The sequence below is a fragment of the Buteo buteo genome, chromosome 3 (assembly GCF_964188355.1).
Source record: "Buteo buteo chromosome 3, bButBut1.hap1.1, whole genome shotgun sequence".
NCBI classification, from domain to species: Eukaryota; Metazoa; Chordata; class Aves; order Accipitriformes; family Accipitridae; genus Buteo; species Buteo buteo.
The window spans coordinates 32,320,289-32,345,338 of record NC_134173.1 but is presented as its reverse complement, the minus strand read 5'-3'; the positions used below and the strand labels follow the sequence as shown (position 1 = coordinate 32,345,338).

The window sequence follows — 25,050 nt, the reverse complement described above, 5'->3', positions numbered from 1 at the left end:
TGTGACCTCTTTAGATTTTTTTAAACATCAAATTTTAGGTAAGCATGATTTTGTTCACTTCTTGCTGGAGGAGAACCCAAACCAGAGCACAGGACTGAAAACCTCTTTCAAAAGCTGGGACATCTGAGTACAGAACCAAAGACCAGGGTGGGTGCTGTCTGTACTTTGGCATTTGGTTTGGTTTGAACATTGTAGATACAGCAATGAATGTTGTGCTTTGCCGTCTGCTGCAAGCACGTTACAGGATAATTCTCAGTGATGTATCACAAGGATTTAAAGGGAAATTATATTGCTCTCAGGTTTTGTGGAAATAGTCATTCTAACGTTAAAAGATACTGCCAGGTCAAATCAGAGTCCTGCAGAGGAGCTGGGAATGCACAGCTGCAGAGGGGAAAGCAGTATGTAATAGAGGTTGCAGTAGAGTCATCTTGGTTGCTCCTAGAGATAAAAGTGAGACCTAGGGGAGCACCAAACTTCTTGGCCAATATTTAACTGTTTGTAAAATATTAGTAGGAACGGAAGTTGCTAGAATGGTTTTGTTCCTGGCTTGATCCTGAAACTAGGTGTGGCAATAACTGTTGTCCTAAACTCAGTCCAAGAAAATTCTGCTTATCTGTTCACCAAAAAATACTTTTTTTCTCTTGAAGTGTAAGTAAAACAGTGGTATCATAATAAATGTAATCAAGTCTTATTTTTAGAAGGAGAAGCTTTGAATGCATTTACTCGTCATTGATTTTTTGTAGCTTGTATCTGATGTGAGCATATTGCAACTGGGCTATGAGCATGCTCTAGACTATAATATTCTGTGATATAGAATATAATATTGAATTTACATTTTACAATATATCATCTTATTTCTATTTAAATAAAAGTGCACTGCAATATGGAGATATAGTAAAGCTGGGATAAATTTTTAAGGAGAAGAAACATTGCGTCTAATATGTTAATTCAAAATTGGGCAGTACAAGTGTGCTTTTTAATGAGTGGGAGAAGTAATTTCTCCCCGATCAGACATCCTAATACATCCATTTGCAGATATGAATCAATTATCTTTTAGTTTCTAATCTGGTGAAAATAAATATTCCACAGGGACTATTTTTACCAGATTCTAGAGAAGTCAAGCAGAGCCAAGCAAAAAAAAAAAAAAAAATCTATGAAAACAGAGGCTTGGGATTTGGGTCTGGCCTTTCATATGTCAATTTAGTTCTAATTGCAACACAAGTTTCTCTGTATTCCGTAACACAGAATTCTTTGGAAGATGTGTTTCCTATGTTATGAGACATTATCATTCATTGTAAGATGTATTTCCTATGTTACAAGAAATTAAGAAGACCCTGACATTAGAAAAGATATGGGAATTTATGAGCTGGGATGTTGACATACGTAAGAACTGAAAACATTTTGTCATAACCCACCTCATTTACCTGTGGTGGGGATGCTAGAAAAGAAAGAATTCGTGCATTTAAGTTAGAAATTCGCCTGGAAATCCTGAGCGTTACCTTCCTATCTTTCCTCTTCCAAGGACATCTTTCTTATGTACTGTATCATGTGCCTGTGTCAGTTTGAGTGTGATTTTTGGCTTATGTGCTTCAGAAATGTGTTGAATCTGGTGCTAAAGCAGAAAGTGAAGGGTAATATTTCATGCCTGGATTCCATACTGGGCTTGAAGTACTCTGAGATACTCCTGTCTGTGGCAGCTTTTCCATGTTGTATGAAACTGTAGTAACACCTATATGAAACTACAGAGTAATGATTAACTTTCTCTCCATGTTATTTAAAACTATTCTGAACATGCAACTATAGGTATTTTGTCTTTAATTAATTCAATGCTCCATCTTTTTGCCTTTAATTAAGATTTGTATGTTGTAATAAAGCACAATCATGTGCTCTCTGACAGATAACGGAAAGTATTACTTAGTTACTACACGAACTGAACATTCCTGCTCTATTTTTATTCATGAGAAATCACATTTGTGCAGGACAATGACAGGAAAAGGAGGAAATCCCACTGGGATACACAGGTGTGTGCCAGCTTCACTGAAGTCAATTAACCTCCCCTCTGTTGCCTTATGAACTTTGATTTTATCACTAGAATTGGGCATGAGTAGAATTTTAGTGGTCTCAAGTGACTTAGTTAAGGCATATTTCAAGTTTGAGCAGAGCTTTATGTATATACGTGTAAGCTTTATGTAAATATCTGTACTCTACCATTTATTATCCAAATAGACAGTCGATATATTAAAACATTTACTGTTTTTGTTAAGGCTTTTAGCATGAATGGCTGTAGACCTATTATAACAGAAATATGTTAGTATTTTGTGGAACTGAAAGTTTTTTAAAAGGTTCAAGCATGCAATGGTTTTGCCAGAGAGCAGACATGATTCTCCCCAGTGGCACCTCCAGTTTTATTAATCACATAGCGCATTGATGTATTAGACTTCTACTGTCTGTTAATTAGATAATAAAGATTGCAATGTATCCTTCTATAGGATACTAGTAAATTCAGGCTGTATTTTTCCAATATGTGTAAGCAGTTAATCTTTAACACCCTGTAGTTTTTGAATTGTGAAATAGGATGATGGTAGTGTAATGCCAACCAAAAGAATAAGGGGCATTAAATATAATAAAAGGGATTTTTCAGCTGGAATACTTTCCAAATACCTAGAGAGATTAGGTTCGGTAAGGATCAAAGGAGTATGCTTAGGGGTTTAACTGCAGGAGAGGCTGTTTTCCTGAGGATAGATCTCCTGTAACTGTTTTTCATAGTGTGTCTACTAGCCAAAGGGATTGCAAGATGGTTTTCTTCTTAAAATACATGATGTTAGCAAGAAAGTGGGTAAAAATAATGTCTTCATGTTTGCACTGTGTAAGCATAAATTATTTCCTGTAATAACTTAATAATGACATTGTGACTATTTAGAATGATGAGCCTAATTAGAAAGCAGACATTTACGGCGCCCCACTTTATTTAATAGTCAACAATTACTATGGATCATACGGGAGAAATCAGTCATTTTAAAACAATACATTGGATGGCATCTGTGTATCCATGTAAATCGTTCATCCACAGGTTGTCTTAACACACTATTTTGATCTATGTTTTAGATTAAAAGAGACCAATCTAGAATTTCTTCGGCGTCTGTCCTTATTTCATGTAAGGTCATAGACATCAGATGAATTCCACAGCAGGCAATTCATACCAAGCCTCCGTCTTACAAGGTTTCTGCATCCCCAGCTAGCAAAATTAGGAGAAGTGCCACTGTTGCTGCATGCTGAGCATGCCGTCAATGTAAGAAGAGGGGACCATGCAGTGAAGGGTTCCTCCGTAGATGTTCTTCTAAAGGAGCTTCAGGGAGCATTTGCTGTCACTTGTTCTTAGGGATTTAGAATTGGGCTTTTGAAGACTCAGAATGGTAGATATGTTAAAAAATTTTATTGTAGCTGTGTGCATTCTATGATATAGTTGAAATACTGTAAGAGCTGACATACAGTATTTTAAAATTAGTGTTAAAATCCTGGTCATAAAGAAAGAAACTATCAGATTTATTTTTTTTCCCATTGTTATTAAAGAAAACATCTAAGAAATATAACTGAAAAATATTCAGGAATTTTCATCTGATTTTTGAATGTTTACACTGTACAGCATCAGTTGCACAACTTCTCCTGACTATTATTAATTTTTCTATAGTAGAAAAAGAGGATCTAGTCAGGATAATTAATCAGTCCAAGCATTCAAATTTCATATGCAGATTTTTCATGTAGTAATAGGATAGAGGAAATTTAAAGATGTATATAAATTAATATGTATTCATCTGTCCATCTAGCTAGTCTAAAGAAATTAACAAAACATTTTATTTCAAAACTATTATTAGTATCTGAAACTATTTAACTTCTTTAATATTGTTTTGCAATATTGTATAGCGTCAAAGTACTTTATGTACATTTTCAGTCCTTAGACACTCCAAAGAATTTGATTATAAGCCTCCAATATTTTTATATTTTGAATATATTGATACTGTGTTTGACTGATGCTAGTGGTTGATACTTAGTATTTCTGCAAATATGTTCTGTCTAAAAATCACGTAGAAAGCTGTGTATGCTATTTCTGAAAATATTGTGGAGAAACTGTGTTACTTGGGAAGAGTATTACCAAAAAGGATGGATCCCTGTCGCAGTGTAAGGAATACCTTAAAGCCACAGGGAATGAATAGCTGAAAACAGTTAATGGGACAAAGAATTAAAGGCTTAGGTGAAGACAGAGAGTCCTTTTCAGCACTCTACAAAGTAAAATGAATTAATGGAGTGTTTATAATTTATGACTAAAGAGGGAGACCCTGCAGAAAGTTACTGTCTAGAGAAGTAGGGAGCTGCTTGTAACAGGGAGATCTTCTGAATCTAAAAGTGTAATGCACTCAGTGTCTGATTTTGTTGACATTTTGAGTTGGAACTTATTGACATGTTTTAGAAGAGGAAAGTTCCTTGTTATAGCATGGGAATAGAATGCTTAAAAAAACCTGCCATATGGATGCTGAATTACCACACTGGGGTGCTGCAGTCTTTTTTCAGTTGATACACACAATCGCGAGAAGCTTTCCTTGGTGGCTGGGAAAATAAGGATAATGTATAACATAGGAAATACAACATTTTTAAATGACATTTTTACTGCAGTCACAAAGATCAGGCAAAAGTATTACATTTGAAAATAAATTTCAGAAATGAAAGTTGTATTTTATTTTGAAAATGGGAAAATATGCACAAATCTGGATGTTGCTGATGTCATATACAGTCTTCTCCTTTCCTGATAAAAAATACAAAGTATTTAATTAAAATAGGACTTACAATTTGAAATATAATTTTTCTTAGATTTTTTTCTTTCTTTTTTAACAGATAGTGCCTTTGTGGATTGCTCCCAACCTGTTAACATTCTCTGGATTTGTCATGATTTTAGTTAATTATTTTTTAATATCTTTTTATGACTGGGACTACACTGCCTCAGGTAAATATCCTCATGCTGTAATTTTTCAGAATTAGTGAACTGCTTATGTCATAACTCTGAATGATACAGGGAGGTATGAGATACTCGAATCTTGCACTAATTCCCTTGATGAGGTTCCATGTGCATATAGGAGGATCTGACCTCACACATGGCTTTATAAATTTAGATCATTTTATCTTAAATCTTATTTAATTTCATCCCTAAATATGGGTTTCGGCATGTGCTGCTTGAAGTCTCTGATAATATCTCATTTTATTTAAAGTGTATTCCAGTGTTTAAATACACAGCCAAAACCCACCCTAATGTTCTTCATACAATTTTCATTGGTTTCACATTTCCTAATACCTAAATCGATGCCTAAATAAGTTAATTTTCCTTTCATTACCCCCCCCCCCCTTCAAGACTGCTTGTAGACAAAGAAGGAATAGTTTCTAAATAAATGTCTCTTGAAATTATGACTTTCAAAGTCCAAGTCCATATTTGCTCCTCATGGCAGACCAAGTCAAAAGCTTTTTGGAGGTGATTGCGCCTGAGCGCAGGGCAGCTTCAGTTCTGGGCTTCTCAGACCAGCCGTTGGAGCCTACAGAAAGTAGTAAGCATCTCTCAGGTGATTAACATAAAAAAAAATCTTTGTTTTTCTTTAAACTAGACAATTTGGTGAAGACTTAACACTTTTATTTCCTGAAACAATTACATTTGAGTTTTTTTGCTGCCTGTAATTTCTTATGCCTGTGGCTAGGTTCAGGAGGTACCCTTTGGCATGAGCTGTTTGTACATTTATCACAACAATTCTAGAGGCAGGGATACTTGTTAGCAGTTTTGGTTAAAAAATAATCCTGTATGAGCATTAAGTTTTCAGGACCAGCATATTATGTAGTTATCTGGCCTCATCCTTAAACACTTGGTTTTTTACCAAAGCAGCTGATATTTACTAAGTTCTGTAATAAAAGAGCATCCAGCACAGATCTTTCAATGGAATAATTTTATCTTGACACATTCCCAGTAGATACACATTGAACTCGAAAACATTTGAAATGCTGATTAAGTCTGTTAAAGTTGAAACCTCGATGTGTAGTTTGCAAGCCTCTTCTCGATTTCACACGAGAGCAGTGCCCATCATTTCTCAATTGACTGAAAACGTTCATGCAACCTAATGAGCCTTTTGAGTATCATATATCAATCCCATACCTAGGATCAGAAATAAAAGACTTAATTTCCTGGACAGCTGGTTTTCATTCTACAGTTTGAAAATTTGCAGCTAGGAGTCAGGAACTGCCATCTTTTCTTTCAGAGTGGCAAGATGAGGCATCGAGAGAAAGGTGGTCAGGGCACTGCTTTAGGTACTGGTATCTCCCTGTTCAGCAAGGACACACCTCTGAGTCCAAGTATTCCTTGTGTTCAGTGCCGAGTGCCAGAAACCTGAGAGGGCTTTGCGTGTACAGTTGTTTAGTGCTGGTGTAGTCCTTATTGGATTATGTTTAAGTTAAATAGAATGCTCTTCAGAAAAAGGCTTAATTGCTTTAAAAGAGCAACAATAACTGTGTGTTATTGCTATCAGCAGAGCAATAACAGAACTCTAGGTTCTGTCCAATTCAGCTTTCTACTCCTTTTTTTCAAGGGGAAAAAAAAAAAGGGTGCTAATATCTGTCCTAGCCTAAAGACAAATATTTCCTGTTCAGATATGTATGGTAAAAGTGCTACACTAACCCCATGTTGGCACTAATAATAATGATCATGCTTGAAAACTACATTTTTTTGTCTTTAGGTATTACACAAACATTAGCTGATTTGTAGATGGATAGTCTCCCTATGACCTACGAAAATTTTTGCCTAGTAACTATCATTATTTTGCGCAATACTAGAGTCATTTCAAGACCAAAAAACCTCTACTTTGTCTTCTCTCCTTTATGGTGTAAGCGCTTCAAGCCTGCTCACTGCTTCTTTGATAGAGCTCTCTGATGACTTAAGATCAAAAACAACTATTTCAATCTGTTTGGTGTAGTGGGCTAATCAGTGGCAGCTTGTTCATACGTATATGCCTATCTCGGTGGATTTCTTTGATGTTAACCACTGTTACACTGACTCACTACCCGATTTATTTTAGGTACCAGTCCTGGACTTGTTCCCACCTGGGTGTGGCTGTTCAGTGCTTTTACCACCTTCTGTGCTTACGCTTTAGGTAAAGTACAATGAAATTATTTACTTGTCTAATGTCTTCATATAGTTTTATCTACTAGTTCTCTAGTGCTGATACTGAGATGAAGAGGCATCATGGATAAATTATTGATGTCTCTCTAAAACAGTTCTCTGAGATTAAAAAAAAAACACCAAAAACATTCATAAGACTTAAAAAAACCCAAATAACAGCATTTTTATTATAAATTAGAGGTTCTGTGACTGTAGCTCTATCCCTCTTGAAAGTTCAAATTGTTTTAGAGGAACAATGGAAATCATTACGTAGCAGCAGTCAGTGCTGGTGGGTTTTGTAAAAATCTTTGGCCCTCAATGATGACATTCTGAAAAGCTCCCTGACACTAGCATTAGCAGAGGTTGCTTTCAAAGACAGGGAGAATAAAGGGCAAAGCCGAGAAAAAGGAAAATGAGTGTAGCATTGTGTTTTAAACTCTTAGGCACTTCAGTGCTTATGGCATGTGTCAGGAGAGATGGTATGAATGTGGTGACAGGTCTGAGCTTCTTATGGAGATGAAGTATTATTTTTTTTCTTTTCTGTTGCTGTTTTTCTCCCGTAACACCTATACTTCAGTTTCAGTTTTGTATTCTATTTTTATATCATACCATGACTGTAGTTTTAGGTACATTGCACCTTGCTGTGCAGTGGTGTGAAGACATAGACCTGAACTGATGCATATCTGGGAGTGAGATCCACATTAGCATGGCTTTTTTGCTTGCTCTTCCAAAGCTGACTCATTCCAAACTAGTCTTTCCACAACGTGGTGCAACAGAGTTAATTTGGGGGGGGACTCACAGTAGTATATTTATATGGACTGCACTGTGCTGTGTAAATGTACCCTCTCTTTGGAGCCAGTTCTTATAAGGCCCTGCATTGCAGAGTGTAGCCATACATTTGTGTGCCATACTTAAGATACCCGGCTAGATATAAATGTGTTCTAGATGTACGCTGCAGTGTCGTACAGAGATGCTGGCCGCTTTTGGTATCAGACCCATGCATATAGAGCCATCTTGATTAACCTGAGGATATCCTCATGTGCAGACATCTCCCTCTGCATTATAAATGCCTTGACATTTCTATTCAAGTGGCGAATTTGTGCCAAAATTATTCTGTCCAGAATTTCTTTGTATTTGTACCATAAAAATCACTGGGACAACCGTCCCTTGAAGCTGACTACCAGTCAGATTTCCGTAACAGCTCTCTATAATCATTAGCAGAAGCAACAGTTTCTTTTGTGAAAACCATTCTTTATGTAATTGTATGGAATTTAATGAAATGGCTATTGTTTCATAAACAGGAATTACATATTGGAGCTGTTAGTGTATGACATCCTAGAAAGCTCATTGGAAATTCAGCTTCTGAGATTCTTAATGTAGATGTTATTTGCCAGTGAGGCCTATAGTTCCTAATACTTGGAAGACAAGGAATATGATGTTGACAGTCAAATGAACTGATGTATATGTAGGTTTTTATGTCTGCTGTCCAAGCCACTTCATGAAATATTTAGTCTCAGATTTAATTCTGCATGGCCAAAGTTTTCCCTTTGGAAGACTGCAAAGAGCCATAATAACTAACCAAATATGCAGCTTTAATCTCTCTCAGCTTCTTTTTAATGACACAGTTACTCTCTCCAAATTCCCTAGCATGCTGCTCTTTTTTTTTTTCCCTTTGTTAAGGTGGTTTGGTATCTTTTCCCTTTCCATGAAATGGAGTGCTCTTTGCTGTTATTTTGAATTCCACTATTTAAAAGTTATCTAAACTTTAAAAAAACTGAAGATTTATGAGCCTTTATGAGACAAAATCATAGCATAAGCATTCTAAAGCAATGAAGTGTGGGACAGTGTATGTCCACTATTGAACATACACCTTTGTTGGCATGAATGATTTAAAACTGAAACCTAAAAGAGAAAATATTTTCACTCTCTTAAAAAGCTAGTGAAACCACATGGAAAATGTGGGTAAAGATTTGTGAAAATTGAATTTTACATATGTGTTATACAATTCTTGTATTTTTCTCCATGCCCATTATAATTAGACGTACTGTATTTCATGACATCATTATAAGCCTAACTCTTTTTAGTAAAACTAAAGGTTCCTGCAAAATGAAAACCACTCTTTCACTGTGGTGTACATACTTTACTATCTAATGTGAATATTTTTTTGTGACACCCTAAAATAATTTATGAACAGACAAATCTTCCATCATTCTCATTTTTAAAAGGTATTACCTCTACGACAGAATTCTCTCTGATTTGGGATAGATGTTCTTGAAATATAAAAGACCATAAACTGTTAAGGAATGTTTGCATACCTATTTGCTAGTTAAGTTTCAGGAGCATCCTTTAACAGACTAAAGAATTTCTAAATTTATAGCAACAGTATTCAACTAACCTCAAGCTTATACAGTTTTCTTTCTGCACATTTCAGTAAGATGTGGACAATTCAATGGTAATGTTAACAGAGAGAGAATGTGGCTTTAGAAGGGGGCAAGCCATAATTGAAATCCTCTATGAGATCTTTAATTTTTAGAGTTGTGAGAAATGTCTCAAGTGATTTGTATTTGAGCAGAGGATATCTCACAGCTGTTTAGGTATTACAATAGGGAGATAGTCTAAAATCTGTACAAAATGAAATCCCATGTTTTCCTGGTTTAGATCCCTGAAGTATATTTACATTAAACAAAACTCAGAGTACTGCCAAATAATCTGGAGAAGTAAGTAGCATATGATGTATAGCAGCTGTGGAGTCTTTGGTCTCACTCTGCTGAGTTGTATCTCTAGTCAGTTTTGGGTTACTAATGCTATCAATAGCTAATAATTGTTAGCTATAGTACCTTCCAGGTAACATTAAAACCAAGAAAATTCTCCATGTTATTTTGAGATTCAGGATAACAATAAGTAATCTGTAAGGTTTGTTCTGTGTACTTTTTCCTAAGAGGTTCGTCCTGCATATTTACACTTAACTTTAAGAAGGAAATATTTCCATTTTGCACCAGCACAGTCTCAGAGAAGAGACTAAGGGTATGGTTTGACAATAAACTAAGAAAGGTTACAGCTGCTAGACTCCCTTCCTCCTCCTTCTCCCTGCATTCACTGTCCCTCCCTTGTGCCATCTCCTTTGCTTTTTGTACCATTCACAGTGCCAATTCTGTTCAGTTACCCAGAAGAAAACCTAATGTTCACTGTCACCTCACCAGCTGAGCAGGCTGCAGGTCCTCCCCTGTTCAATAGCAGTGAACTCTCAGCTCGACTCAAACCATATTGTCCAAAGGCATCCTCAGAGTGAGATCCAGTACAGTATTTGGGCATCTTTCAAGCACTTAAGTATTAAAAGTGATCAACACATACCTCACCTTAACAGTAAGGTATTCTTAGAATCGTAGAACCATAGAATCACTTAGGTTAGAAAAGACCCTTAAGATCATCGAGTCCAACCATAAGCCTAACACTGCCAAGTCCACCACTAAACCATGTCCCTAAGCACGACATCTACACGTCTTTTAAATACCTCCAGGGATGGTGACTCAACCACTTCCCTGGACAGCCTGTTCTAGTGCTTGACAACCCTTTCGGTGAAGAAATTTTTCCTAATGTCCAATCTAAGCCTCCCCTAGCACAGCTTGACGTTTTCTCTCGTCCTGTCTCTTGTTACTTGGGAGAAGAGACCGACACCCACCTCACTACAACCTCCTTTTGGGTAGTTGTAGAGAGCGATAAGGTCTCCCCTCAGCCTCCTTTTCTCCAGGCTAAACAATCCCAGTTCCCTCAGCCGCTCCTCATGAGACTTGCTCTCTAGACCCTTCACCAGCTTTGTTTCTCTTCTCTGGACACGCTCCAGCACCTCAACGTCTTTCCTGTAGTGAGCATCCCAAAACTGAACACAGGACTCGAGGTGCGGCCTCACCAGTGCCCAGTACAGGGGGATGATCACCTCCCTGCTCCTGCTGGCCACGCTATTTCTGATACAGGCCAGGATGCCATTGGCCTTCTTCGCCACCTGGGCACACTGCTGGCTCTTGTATCCTAACATTTCAGCTGAAGGACTCTTTAAAATACCTCATGTAGGCACACACACAAATAAATTTTGTGAAATTTGCTCCTTGGGTCTGCCATGTAACTGTTAGTCATTGAGGCATTTAACATCAGGCAACCTAAAAGCCTTAGTGAATCTACCCCACAAGCGATCTGAAGTGTCAAGAGGGTCCACAACACCAATGGACAGGTGAGAAGCCCTATGGACATTTTTCAGCACTTTCTTTGAGAAAGTGATTGCAGGGACTGACATAAAAGTGGTTAAAGACCACTGGGGACAGGTAATTATTAATGTCTTTTTAAAGCTTGTAAGGAAGGTGGCATTTAGTTTAAGAGCTGAGGTAACGACAGAAAAATTACTTGATAACTGAATCAAATATTGTATAAGCAATCTTAACATGTTGGTATTGAAGGGACTGTTGTGCTTCAGTTTGCTGTCATGTCAGTGTATTTTTCCCATATGTTACATATGGCAGTAGAGAAGTGTATATGAAGAAAGTTACTCCTTTTGTTGTGCTCTAATTCTTTATTTCTTTTCATTTCCCAATCCTTCTAGACTCCATAGATGGGAAACATGCTCGAAGGACTCAGTCCAGTACTCCTCTGGGAGAATTATTTGACCATGGGCTGGATAGCTGGGCTACCTCCATTTTTGTACTTTCTTTTTTTTCCGTCTGTTCCTGTGACAATGGGAAGACTGGAGTTTCTGTATATACAATGTATATATATTTAAGCATTGTCTTGTTTAACTTTATGTGTTCACACTGGGAGAAATATAACACAGGAGTTCTTTTTCTTCCTTGGGGATATGATATAAGCCAAGTGGTAAGTATTTATCATTCCTGTTTTGGTTTTATTTTTTTAACTATGTTAGTGTTTTCATAATATTACAGAAATAGAAAAACAGAGCTCAAAGCAAATATATTTGGCCAAGATTTTGAATGTGAAATAGCATAACCCTAAAAGTAATTCAGAAATATTTCCTGCATTTGCAAAGAAGGGATGCTTTTGAGCAAATTGTCAGCATCAGAGATTCATTGCCTTGCAGGAAAAAAAAGGCTTGCAGCAAGCCTAGCAGTCAGATAGTGCCCATGAGAATGTCATTTAACTGTATTTGATTTGTGGTGTTAACAAAAATTATTATGCTATCTGAAGCCATAAGCAATTTTCCCACCAACACTAGGTTCCGAGGCATGATATGAATTAGTCCAAGTAGTATTTATTAACAGTTATACAGCTATACAATACTAGACCTTCTCAATTCTACCACCTCTTACATCAAATGTGATAGTGGAAATAGGATTGTACCTATACAGTGAGCACTGAGTGTTGTCAAGTGAGTTTTACCCTTGGAAAAAAGTCAAAGTCATACCATTAGAGGTTTCCTCTCCAGGAATGGTGTTCAGTAACGTGAATTATGTATCAGCCCACAGCCAGTCCTCAGCTGAGTTCTTGACTGCCTTACAGCCCTACCTTGAGGTGGACCTTGTCAGAAACACGCCCAAGGCACCACAGTGAGTGGTGGCCTCAGTGCACAAATGCATAGCAGCAGTAACAAGCTCATTGCACTGCCAAGGGCCCAGCGCTGGGATTTCTGGGCTAGCTTATCTATTTCTTAGATAGCCTATCTATTTCTTAGATAGCCAGGCTCTTGCAGCCTGGAGAGCACAGTCCCAGTCCTTCTGAGCTTCCTGTCACAGGCATGAGAGGAAAGGTACAGCCAAATATACATAATTGAAAAGAAGTTTGACAAATATTCAAATATGTGTTTTAATGGAAATATAGTATTTGGATTAATGACTGCAGATGTGTTGCTGTAAACATAATCAGAATCCAGTGGTTTGAGAACAACTCAGAGGTGGTGGTCCAGCTGTGGTGCATCTGTTTCATCCCTTAGAAAATAGGTTCTGGGAGAAGAAGTTGGCTCAGGACTAAGACATTAGGCAGCCAGCTGGTCTGCAAGTTTCAGCCATGTCTGTGCAAGGCTTCTTAGTGATGTTCTTCCAGCAGGAGAGGAATAGCTATGTTCAAACCAATTTCACTTGTTGCTCAGATGGTCACTGTAGATCTACATGTGAATGTTTAGAAAGCTCTTTTGGATTGCTACAACACTCAAACTGTATTAGTGGTTAAATACGGGAGTGGGTATCAACTAGCAGAGCAGTACTGTTAACTCTGTCAGTGCCTTTTAGTGACCTATGCCTCTGTCACTGCTTTCCCATCTGGGAAATAATGGTAATAACATTTCTCTGCCTGACAGATCTGTGGTGAGGCTGAATTTCAGTAAAGTTTGTAAACTGCTTTGATTAACTTGGATGCAAGGTGCTAACAAGTGCTATTTCCTGTTCCCCTCTGATGCTGCATTGCTGTCCTGCATGCTTGCTTTCTAGTAACTTCTGTGATGATTTGCCTACAGTCAAAATGATAAGCATATAGATGTAAGGATTTTTTGATGCAATATAGTGCAATCATCAACAGTGGTGGAAGACTGTACTATTCAAATGTCTGTATGTCAGTTTTTCCATCTGTAAAAATTAGCTTTTGTAGTTGTGATTGCCTATGAACAAAGACAAGACAGGACTTGTAGATCAAGGTAGTATTTTTCCATTAGTTCAAACTACATTTCACGCACACCAGAAAGTACATAACGTACTTTTTTCCAGCTGTACTAACTAGTCTAGTAAAAGATCTTAATGCCCCTACAAACATTGCCTTGCTCTTGTTTTGTAAACCCATTCAGTAAAACTTGTATGATGTGTGCACCATTAAAGGTAGCTCTTCAGCTACTTGAGGAGAGGATACTGAGGACATTAACAAATGGCTGATGATGAGTAAGAAAGATGATGTTCTCCTTGCTGGTTTTTTCCCACCAGTTCTCTGCCAGGTATTCCCACAGTCACATTCAGAGGCACAGAGGGCGGAAGCACTCGCAGGCTGCTTTCAGACTGATTCTTGGCATTTAGTTCACTATTTCCTCCATGGTGTCCCTAGCTGGATTGCCACATGAATGTACCTCTTTGCGCTGTCTTAAATAATTTCACCGATAACATGATGCTATTGCATTGGCGTGTCAGACATTCAGGTAGTCTAGTCCCCTGCTTCTGCTTTTAAAATAGATGGTAGCCAGGAACTTTGGACTTCATTATCCCCACAAAGCTCAGGAAATACAGTCACTGATGTAAGTGTGCAAACAGATAACTGTTGACCTTAATGAAAGCTTAACTGGCATGTAGCTCCCAGGACACCGCTGCTGAGTCAGCTCCGCTGTATATAAACACAGACAGCCCTGGCTTTGTGTTAATTATGGTATAAAAAGAGTTGCTGTTCCTCATGAAAAAATACCTCATTATAAATAGAGAAATTTGTGGGACTTATGCAGATCACATTTTTCTGCGACTTGATGGCTTGTCAGAATTGGTAACCTAATTATGCTAGCTGGGCTGTAATTGGCACTCCAATTGGCTTTGATTACAGCAGGCAGACATTTATAGGAAGCTGTGGTTTGTAAACTTGAAAAATGGCTGTAATGTGTCTGAGAGATGCTTGGTCAGAGGACTGTTATGTCTGTGGGTCCAGAATCAAGGAGGAGGCATCTGCAGCAGTGAAAATTCTTCCTCTCTCTCCTCCCTCCAGCACAAGGATTTATCATCTCCTGCTGACTCCTCTGTGGGCAGAAAAAGATGCAGGGAGAGTAGCCTCTTTACACCATAGCATCTAGACAATTGTCATACACTTTTGAGTAAGCACACCTATTAGAAACCCCAAAAGTCATGGGCTGAAGAGAAGGCTAAGAAAGAAACCTTTGCTATGTTCTGTGAGAAATTCTCTTGGATAGATCTTGTGAAAACAAACACTTTTCTTTTTGTTACAAGCCCAACTAAAGAAAGCTAATACCTGCAAATTAAGTCTCTTGGAGAAAAAAAAGACAAAGTTTTCCTGAGAAATTAAAACTTCAGACTTCCTGCCATATGTTAATTTTCACAGACATCCTCTTGATTTTTTAAAGAAAATCTATTTTCCTCCTGAAAAATGTAATATTCTCCTAATGAAATACTCCCCTAATCCTTCTGTTGCTTTTCATAAGCCACCGCAGTTGAGTTCATAGTAAGGGAACAAAATACTAATTTTTCCTTAATGTGATGTAGTGATACCTCTGCTTACATCGGTGCTGCCTTAAGCGTAACAGGGAGGTACCCTTTGTATTCTTAAATAAAAGTTTAAAAGTGAAAATAAGAGCTGTGTGAGAGCTGGAGTGGCCCAGATGATTCCACACTCCTTCCTCTCACTCTCCACAGCCAAGAGGGCAAGCTCGAAAAAGGCACAAAAGCACAAGCTTCAAATGTGAAAGGCAACAGGCAGCTCTCTCTGGCCCTACCCTAGCCCTGTAAGGAGAAGAGGATCAGAAATGCTATATACAGTCATGCCTGAAGGCATGGATGCTTGGACCATAAGCCCCAGGTTTTTGGTCTGAGATGCTTTCCCAGCCTGTTCTGCCCTGTGGCTTTGGATGGTCCCATCTAGGCTCTCAGGGAGAACGCTCTGCTTGCATTGAAACTCCAAATAAATGAAGTATATGATGCAGGTAGCAACTTAAGCACTGTAAAACTTACTTTTCTCCTTCCTTGCAGTCAAAACAGGGGAAGAGGTTTTTTTGGATGTCATATACCAGGTTTTCTTTCGAGAAGCAGTTTACAAAGCTTATGCTGAAATATATTTTGTATAGCCTTTTCCTGGGAAGTACTGCGGCAGCCGGTCTTTCAGGAACCGGCAAAGAAATCCCAAGCAATGCAAGTGCATATCAGGTCTTTAAAAAAACTTCTATCTCCTCTGAAGGACAAAAAAAAAAGTCTCTATTAAGAAGAAAAATGAAGATGCAAACGTGCCATTCTTTGGTCACATTATCAGGGTTCAGAATCTTTTTATTTTAGTTAAAAAATACTCAATTTCAGAGGTTTTCTGAGAAAATTTGAAGTGTCTGTGGAAAGCATAGCCTTTCTTGTGAAGAAATAATATTGATTATTATCCAGTGCAATAGGTAGGAGTGCACTGGAATTGTTGAAGTAAAAGAACCAATAGTGGTGTGGAAGCAGTGCTGGCCAGGCCATGGTGTCTGCTTCCAGCTGCCTCCTGACACAGCTGGAAACCGAACTCAGTACTCAGTTATCAGAGGGAAACCCCATAGTGTATCCATATGAAATTTAAACAGAAGAACCTGCGGTGCACAGGCTCTTTCTGCATCAGATTGCTTCATTCTTAACCACTCAATTATGATTCTACTCAAACCTTTCTTGGTTAATTAATCTTCCAGGTGCTTCAGCTGTTTACCTATCATATACTACATGTCTAAATGCAAAATGACCTTTTTAAAACATATAAACCCCCTATTTTTATAGGCTAAATTTGCTACCTTTAACTATTAATTGAAAGAAAAAATACTAAGAAAAAATTAAAATGGAAAAATTACACATCATGCTAAATTTAACTCCTATTGAAATGACTTGTAGGAAATTGTCAGGTTTTACTTTTTTAGGCAAGCATTGTATTTATTTTCAGAGGAAAAAAGTAACCTTGTATTTTAAATTACTTTTCTTTCTAGATGTTCAGTTTGAGCACTGTGTTAATGGAAAGTATTTCAACACAGGAACAATTAATGCTATTGGAATATGCTAGTGAAATTGAATATTACAGTAAAATTAATGTCATTTTTTTATAGAATCATAAAGAATTTAAAAGCATAGCCAGTATATTTTAAAAAAAGATGAGAACCCGTGTAGTACATCATACAGCATACTCAATGTGCCTGTTTGTAAAACAGAAAGGGTAAATCATTAGGGAGGTAAAAATGTATGTACATACACACACAGTCTAGAACATTTTAGTCACAAAACTTACACCTGCAGTAGTGGAAAGAGATGAAAGAGATGGTGGATTTAAAAAGTCAAGTATTTTAGAGAACAGTTAAAAGACTAGAAGCTAGGAGATTTTGAGGAGTTCTACTGCCTTATGGTTATATAGAATTCTCCCAATGCCATGTTAAAGAAGTAATATTCTGATTTCACAGGGGGAGAAAAGTGACTGTTGTGATTTACAAAGCCGTGACAATACAGGGAGCCACTGCTCAGAAGCCAGCTGTCCTGCTGTTCAGCCATAGGCTGCCATATCAAAGTGCCTACAAATTAACACCATGCTGGATTTTTGTCTGCATTAAGTAATATTGCCTCCTCATAGATAAGGCCTTGACAAGCCAAAAATTTGCCTGGTCAGATGCTGCAGTGAGCTGGAATCCAAGATTGTATATATCTGACACTAACTTGCTATACAATCCTTACTTGTGTTACTTAATTTGGACTTCTCATTTTACAGAAGGTTGTAATTATTTTTACTTGCTAAAGACTAGATTTATATCTGAAAAATACTGATTGATGCCAGAGAGATGAATAAAAAACTTGGCTGGCTTTTTTTAAGCAGTATTATTCAGTTGCACTTAGGAAGACTGCTGTACATTTTAATTATTTTTTTTTTACCAGCAGTGCCTTTAAAAACAGTCACAATTTTATACAGCTGTATAATTATTAGCTTTTGTCTAATAATTTTGGCAATCTTCAATTTTTGCTAATATACCTTAGACCAAGGGACCCAGCCATTTTCTCGTCCTTCCAGCTTTCTAAAGGAGGTCTTTGAGACTGCCTCAGTGAAGTCAAAGTGGTTATTGTTATTGATTTCAGTGATAGCAGGATCTCAGTTACGAGTCCTTAAAAAACAACACACCAAAAATTTGAAGCCAAAGAGTGTTTTCCATACATAACATCTGTTAAATAAGAGGCAATCTCAACCTCTGAGTGCTGCATCCCAGTGCAGGGCATTCCCCTGACAGAGCCCGTTGCACAGACGCTCCTGTTCCTAGAGGTGTGCTGACATCTGGCAGCGATACTCATGACTGCACTGCCAAAAGTACTGACTGTATTAACAGATGATACTGAAGTTCCTCTTTTATCACTTGACAAAAAAAGTCTGTTCAGAATTCAACGTGTGAGGGTAAACTCAGCCTCCATCAAAGCCAGTTGGAGTTTTGCCATCAACTTTGATGGGGCCAGGAGTCCATCCATCATGTCTTATGGATAACATAATGCAACTTCTTCAGAAAGCCAAATGTTAGCTCTGTTGTACTCAGTTGTAAAACCCATTATACATGTCCTTCATTTAGACCAAAATTTGACTCACTGTCTTCAATGGCCCAAGATGTAACTCTCATGCTAGTACCTGCTGTTCTCCATTGCAGATCTGTTGTGCTGCTTGTTCTTGCAGAGGCAATTCAACCATCCAGTTCTGCAGTGCCCCACTCAAGCAAAACTTTTTAAAAGTTATGTACTGATAGGGCAAGAATCTTGACTTTAGATACAGAGAAGTAAGTGAAGTCAAATATAGCAATATTTAAGTGTAATAGGGAGTTTAATGGACATCAGTGTTCTGCTACTAACCTGTGATGTTAAGCAACCTGCTATCTAGAAAAAAGATCTTCAGTGTACCTTTAAATCAAAGCAATTAATTTAATTTAGAAGACTGGAAATGTGTTTGTTAAAGTTAAAAATGAAGAAAAACTATAATACAGTAAAAAAAGAGTATTCTAAAAAAAAAATAAATTAAGATCTATTGTATGATTAAAACTGTAAAATATCTGTCATCCCAGAGTGAGAAGCTGTATTGAACAGAAAAAATGAAAGTTGCTGAATGTTACCTGGGAATAGATATATGAATATGCAGTCTTCTAAACGGCATTATAATTAACATAGTTAATAATTTAGAGCTGAAGTAAATGTTTGCAATTCATTGTTAATTCAAGTATAGAATAGTTCAGGAGGTTGAGACATGTAAACACACAGCTCCTTACGAGTCCTATAGCAAAACTAAACAGCTGAAAACAAAATAGCCTAGAGAAAGAGCAGGGCAGCAGTCCTGCTAGCTGGGTGCCAGCAGCAGAAGGGTCTGCAGGGGGTGGGTGGCCTGGGCTAAGCCAGGGAATGGGTTTCAAAGGAGAGGGGGTCCCTTGAGGAGGTGGGGTCAAGGGCGCAAGGGTTTGGGAATCGCTGTATCACGTTCAGTACTGCACTTGCACGTTACACACCTAACATGGTAAAGCTTCAACAGTTTGTGCCATAAACTGTCAGTAGGCAGTGCTGCTGCAAGCAATATGATGGGTGTGAAGGTTACAGTGATGGGAGATATACGGTTTTGCCTGCATTAAGATTTCTGACCTCAGCTGCATCACAAAATTAACTCTGATGAGAGAGTAGAAACTGCATCTACATGACTACTGAAACTGGTGGCACTTCGGCATGTTAAATGACTCAGGAGTGTTGTGTTTGAGTCCTTTGCTCCTAATGACCTTTGACTGCTTGTTTCTTTCTGTGTCCTGTAACAATGTTACCTGTCAAAAATCAGGGAAGACTTCAGCTCCCGCCCCTTCTTTTTATTTTATCGCATTCGACTGAATTTTTTTATTTTTTCAGGTGAGCTTAGATTTTTTTTTTCCCCTCTCAGTTGCTCTGATATGATCAGTTCAGGAGGCTGAGCTACAAAACTAACCACATATTGCTAATTCTGTAGTCTGTATGCAAATACAAGAAAGTGCATGTGCAGTGGGGAGACCTGCAATTAAGAAGGGATTTAGAAATTGGGTGTTTTGAAAAGGTAAGTCAGTAAGACTTACCACATTCAAACAGGTGCACACATTAGTAGGGAAGTTACTTGCTTATCGTATCAAATACATTTTAAATAATTTTGTTGGTGACCCTGGAAATTGCTTCACTGCTTAGAAGTAATTGTTTTGGGATGACAGCATAAGGTCCTGTAAAGTGGAGAGAGGAGGAACATAACAGGGTTTTTTTACTTTTGCATTTGTATTAAGATGATAAGCAAAATTCTGTACCTTTAGAAGTAAAGGATTGAAAATATGTTATCCTTTTTCTCTAGGTATTAATAGCAGCATATCTGCTTACCGGTGCTGTTGGTGTGGAAGTCTGGCAGAAGCCTTTCCTATTTGGTTATTACATTACAGATGCATTAGTAATCTTGCTTATAGGTAAGTGTCCAGATCCATGCAAAATTGCACTGCTTTTTAATTATTTTGATTAGATATTTCTTATATTTCCTTCATATATTTTTTTCCTTTTGTAAGTGTTGGCTAGTCCAAAAACCCACATGAATAGCTCCTTAAAAGGCCTAATACTGGAAAACTTTTAAAAAGTAGATAATTTTGGAAAAAAATTTCCTTACCAAATTGCTATCTGTTGTACACATATACACATATATGTTGTATACAATAATACAGAAAATGTTCCTTATCTGCACGTGCAGTTCAGTGCTGTGTGCTGGCTGGCTGGCTGGCTGGCTCTCAAAGTCTCAGGAACTCCTCATATCACTTGGGTAAAATGTTGCTCACATTTACAGATAATAAAAGTTTAATGTTTTGGCCTGCAGCACACCATGCTCCAAAACATTATGGGTAGAAGGAATAAAGGTATTATTTAAATAATCTTAGGAGGCACAACTGTAAATCTGAAAAAAAGCCAAGTGGTTTCTAAGCTCTTCTTTAGAATTACCTTCTGAACTGAAGTGATGCATTTTTCATACACAGCAATAGCCTATTTGCTCATTATTTGATACTGTCAGTGTAGTTTGAAATAAGCCTCGAACATTTTTCAACTGCTATAGCTAGGCTGAGAACAAGAGCAGTTACATTTTAATGAGTTAAAGACATGGTAGTCTTAGCTAAAAATGTGTGTATGCAAAACGGCTTTGATGTGTTGCTTGGAAGGTGAAGGAATTAGCATATAAATTTTAGGGATTTTTATATGAGCATACAAGTGATGAGAAGAGGACACCAAAAAACCTGTTTGACACAGACAGTCTAGACTTACGTCTAGAAATGTCTTCAGTCCTTGAGCCAAATGGAGGACTTGGATATAGGTGCTTACCCAGCACCAACTCTAACTAGGAGCCATCTGAGGATTTCAGGGGGGACTTTTGAATCCACTGCATTGACATGTGCTCTCACCACCCTTTCCCCATGGGGAGATCTTCAGCAGGCACCGCCTCCAGCCTCAGCAGTGCTTCCCTGAGTTCCCAGATCAGAAAGGACCCTGCGTTCAGGCTGTGCTTTCTAATGAGCAGCATGTACAAGGACATGGTTTTGACAGTCCTTTGTGCTTTACCCAGAGTATAAAACCGACCGTGTGTGACCAAGACTGTAAGTCTTTTTCTTGTCAGGCCTGTTTTAGGCACTCAGAGAAAAAGAAAGGAAGGAGGGAGAAAAAGACAGTGGTTGCCTCTTCAGTAGTCAACGAATTATTCAGCTTGCCAGAGGTGTAGCTGTAACATGCCCTCTGGTGGCTGGCAGGGCACTGAGGGGTAGGGACTGATTTGTGCTCTCGAAGGAGCACCACAGGTCCAGAAGGGATGGGTGCTGGCTCGCCCAGAAGCAGCAGCTTAGGCCTGCGTTGGCATTAGGTGCTAGCACAGGCTAGTCCATTGAACAGGCTCGTTCTGTGCTGTGCACATCGCTGCTTTTGTTCCTGTCACTAAGGCACACGACAGCCCGTTCAGTGAGTACATTGATGGCTTCCCTTGTGCTTGGGAAGCCATGGATGAAGGTTTAATTCAAACTGTTCAACATATTAGGAAGGTTTGTGGTAGGGAAGCATGTCAATGTCATGAAATCTGCAGAAGCGAGCATCCTTTTTCATAGTCTATCAAAAACATCTGCAAAGCAAGGTTTGATGGACTATTCCATTAGCATTAGAAAGAAGTACTGCTTCTGTCTCACGTGGTACACTTGGAAGAATGGATCTGTGAGCAGAGAATTGAGTATTTCTTCCATCATTGTCCCAAGCAGAGTAGGCATAAGTAAGAGCCAAAAGATTTCTTTAAAAAACATTGTCTTTCGTACACTATCCACAATGCCATTAATAAGGCAACTTTTGCATCTTAATTATAGTTAAATATGGGTTTAAAGTGTGCAAGAAATTATCTTGTTTGACTCCATGTTACAAAATTGGCACAGTGCTTAGTCAACCTCTTAAAAGCAGACACTACATTTAAATATTAAAAAAGTAGAATCCTTCCACTGAGGATCACGCTGATCCAGAAAGCACTGCCATTTCACCACAGGTTTGACTCTCAGGTCAGCGGTACTGATTAAGGTGGTTGTCATTGGCTAATCTGTGTGCAGTGAGTATGGATATATAAACTTTTTAGAAGCTCTCAGTAAATTGCAGGACCCCACTGTGACTGTAGGAAAAATACCGGTCTACCCTACACCAAGGGCCGAGCAGCCAAGAAGATGAAATTATTCTCTTCCTTACAGAGGCTGCAGCAAGTGTGTCTTGCTCAGCCAGATCCATGCCAGAGCCCACTCTCTGGCATGCTCAGTTACATGCCTTTGTGGCTAGTTAAAAACCAAAGCAATGTAGTGAGCCTCTGATGCTTTTTACGAGTTAGTTTCCCAGGACCCCGAGAGGAGCTATTAAACTGTAACTGGCTGTCCTTAACCATCTGATGGCATTTAGTAGTCACTAGTGGTCCTTCTAACAATGAACCTGTAGCTGCTCCATCAATACTTGGCATTTGTTTCGTGCTTTTACTGTTCTGTACACAGCAGGAGTTCAGCTGCTGAGCCATCACTTCTCTGAGAACAGCTGGGCTTTAGCTAGTACCTTCTGTAGTGGGAAGATATCCAGATGAGATGCACAAGAGTGGAGTTTTTCAGATGTCTTTCCTGGAGTTTCTGGGGGAAAAAAACAAAAAGAATAGCCCACATATAACCTAAGGATGAACTCTGCAAAAGCACCTCCTCAGAGGAATCTGTTGTATCTCCAGGTGACACTCACTCGCTGAAAATAATGGAATTTTTATCAAGTGCCAGAACACACAAAGATATACATAAAAGTGCAGCAATACTGGTGTTTAGATTAGATGTTTTAGGAAGGCCTCCCAAGACAGAGCTTTATGCATGTCCCTGGGAACTGTCTAGCACACTGTGAACACCTGTAGGAAGGCCAAGTCTTGGGCTGCTGAACAGTGACCTTGGAGGACTCCTCTGTGAAGTACAGAAACTTCTGCGTAGTATTTTATGGGAATTTTTCAGCTACCCAGCAAACAGAAACCCGTAATTTTCACAGGCAGTGAACACAATTCCACCCTGAAGCCTCAAAAGACATACCTAGCTGGATACCAAACAAACGAAGAAGGCCATTCTCCTGTTTCCAGAGAGTGTTGTCCTGGCTGCTAGACAGAAATGCCTTTTCTCTCCTAGCATGAAAGCAGCCAGACCTTTCTAAAGTTATGTGCCTGTGTCCTCAGCTGGAACTAATTAATTCTGCTCTCAGGAAGGCTCCTGTGGATGACACTCCAAAAGCTCTCTTGGGATTTAACCACAATTGTCCCATAGCATTATCTGGCTAACTAGGGTCCCTTCAAAGGGCAGCACTGGGGTGAGAGCTATCATTTATTTTCACCCCTCCAGGGTATCACGAATGCCTAGCCTTCCCTGTCACTGTGCTATCAGGTTGAGCGCAATATAAAATATTTACAATAAGCATTTTAAAACAGTCAGTTCCCCACATATAGTACCACAAATGATGGTATAGACTTCATAAGAAGATTTTCACTGACAAGTAAACATCAGTAGTTCAGGGAGCAGAGTTACTAACTGATGATACTTTCTGTCTCACATTACAATTAAATGACTTGTAATAGGTGCATGTTCTGACTGAAGCATTTCCCATTCTTGGGACATTCATACTTGCTCTCTATGAGATAGATTTTATAATGTCTAATAAAATTTGAGTTCAGGCTGCAATCCTCTCCTCACTGGAGACATTTATAGGTCTGTTGTCCTCTACTTGCCTGTTCATTTCCATGCAATTTACTGGAAATCTCTTTCAATCTATTGAATTTGTTCAGAATTGACCAGAGGGCTCAGAAGTTATGGTGGGATGCACACAAACAAGCAAAGTGTTATCACGTCAGCTTTATGCCTTAGGAAGCCAGGTTGGAAAAATGACTCCTGGATGCACAGAAAGATTCCTGCTCCTCCTCTGTATTAATTGCAACCACAAGAATAGGCTTTGTGGTTAAAGGACCACTGAAGCATGGAGTGGATATGTTGTACTTCATCAGTGTGTGGCACATGGGGCAAACAGTTCTGTAATCCAGACATGGTGGCACATTTGAGTCCATGCTATGTGGTCAATAGTGCCCAGATCTGGCTATTGAAGCCCATGGCAGAGCTGGGACAAATTTTCAAAGTACAGGTTTGAACATGAAATGTGAATGGAGTGCTAACATCTGTCAGAGATCTGAAACTCGAACTTTCTTTTAGAGATGGGGCCAAAGCATTCAGAATTTTTTCCTGTGATTTGTATTGGATTAGGTTCTGTGCTGATTTGCAGAGTGTGTGTTCCTTGATGTTCATTCCTTCTCTGAGCTACTTAAGTATATAAAATGAGGAGTAAATACATTAACCAAAACATAATAGCAGCAAAAAACTAATGATGAGACCAAGCCACAACATCTGAAACATGCCAAATATTTGTATTCTGTCATAACGGGAAAGCACAGTTATCCATCTAAAACAGTGCCTTGTCCTTACGCTGTGTCCTGTATCCTAGGTATCAAAGGAGGGCACAGAAGTCCTTGCAGTGGGTAATCATACAGCAGCCTGTCCTTTTTACAGTGTCAGATATGTTTAGGAGGCCACGGTCAAATCATAAATTGTTTCTGCCTCATATGGATAAGTCATTCTGTAGTGATTTCCTATAGTTCCCATTGCAAAG

General features: G+C 38.5%; 1 protein-coding gene across 1 annotated transcript in view; it reads left to right on the top strand.

The window, feature by feature from the left end:
• Positions 1-25,050, top strand: part of LOC142029028 (ethanolaminephosphotransferase 1-like) — a 49,631-nt gene that overhangs the window by 7,778 nt on the left and 16,803 nt on the right. The window contains exons 3-6 of the mRNA XM_075023255.1: positions 4,888-4,996; positions 7,101-7,175; positions 11,775-12,043; positions 20,189-20,297. Coding sequence (XP_074879356.1) covers positions 4,888-4,996; positions 7,101-7,175; positions 11,775-12,043; positions 20,189-20,297 — 562 coding nt within the window. The remainder of the gene's footprint in view (positions 1-4,887; positions 4,997-7,100; positions 7,176-11,774; positions 12,044-20,188; positions 20,298-25,050) is intronic.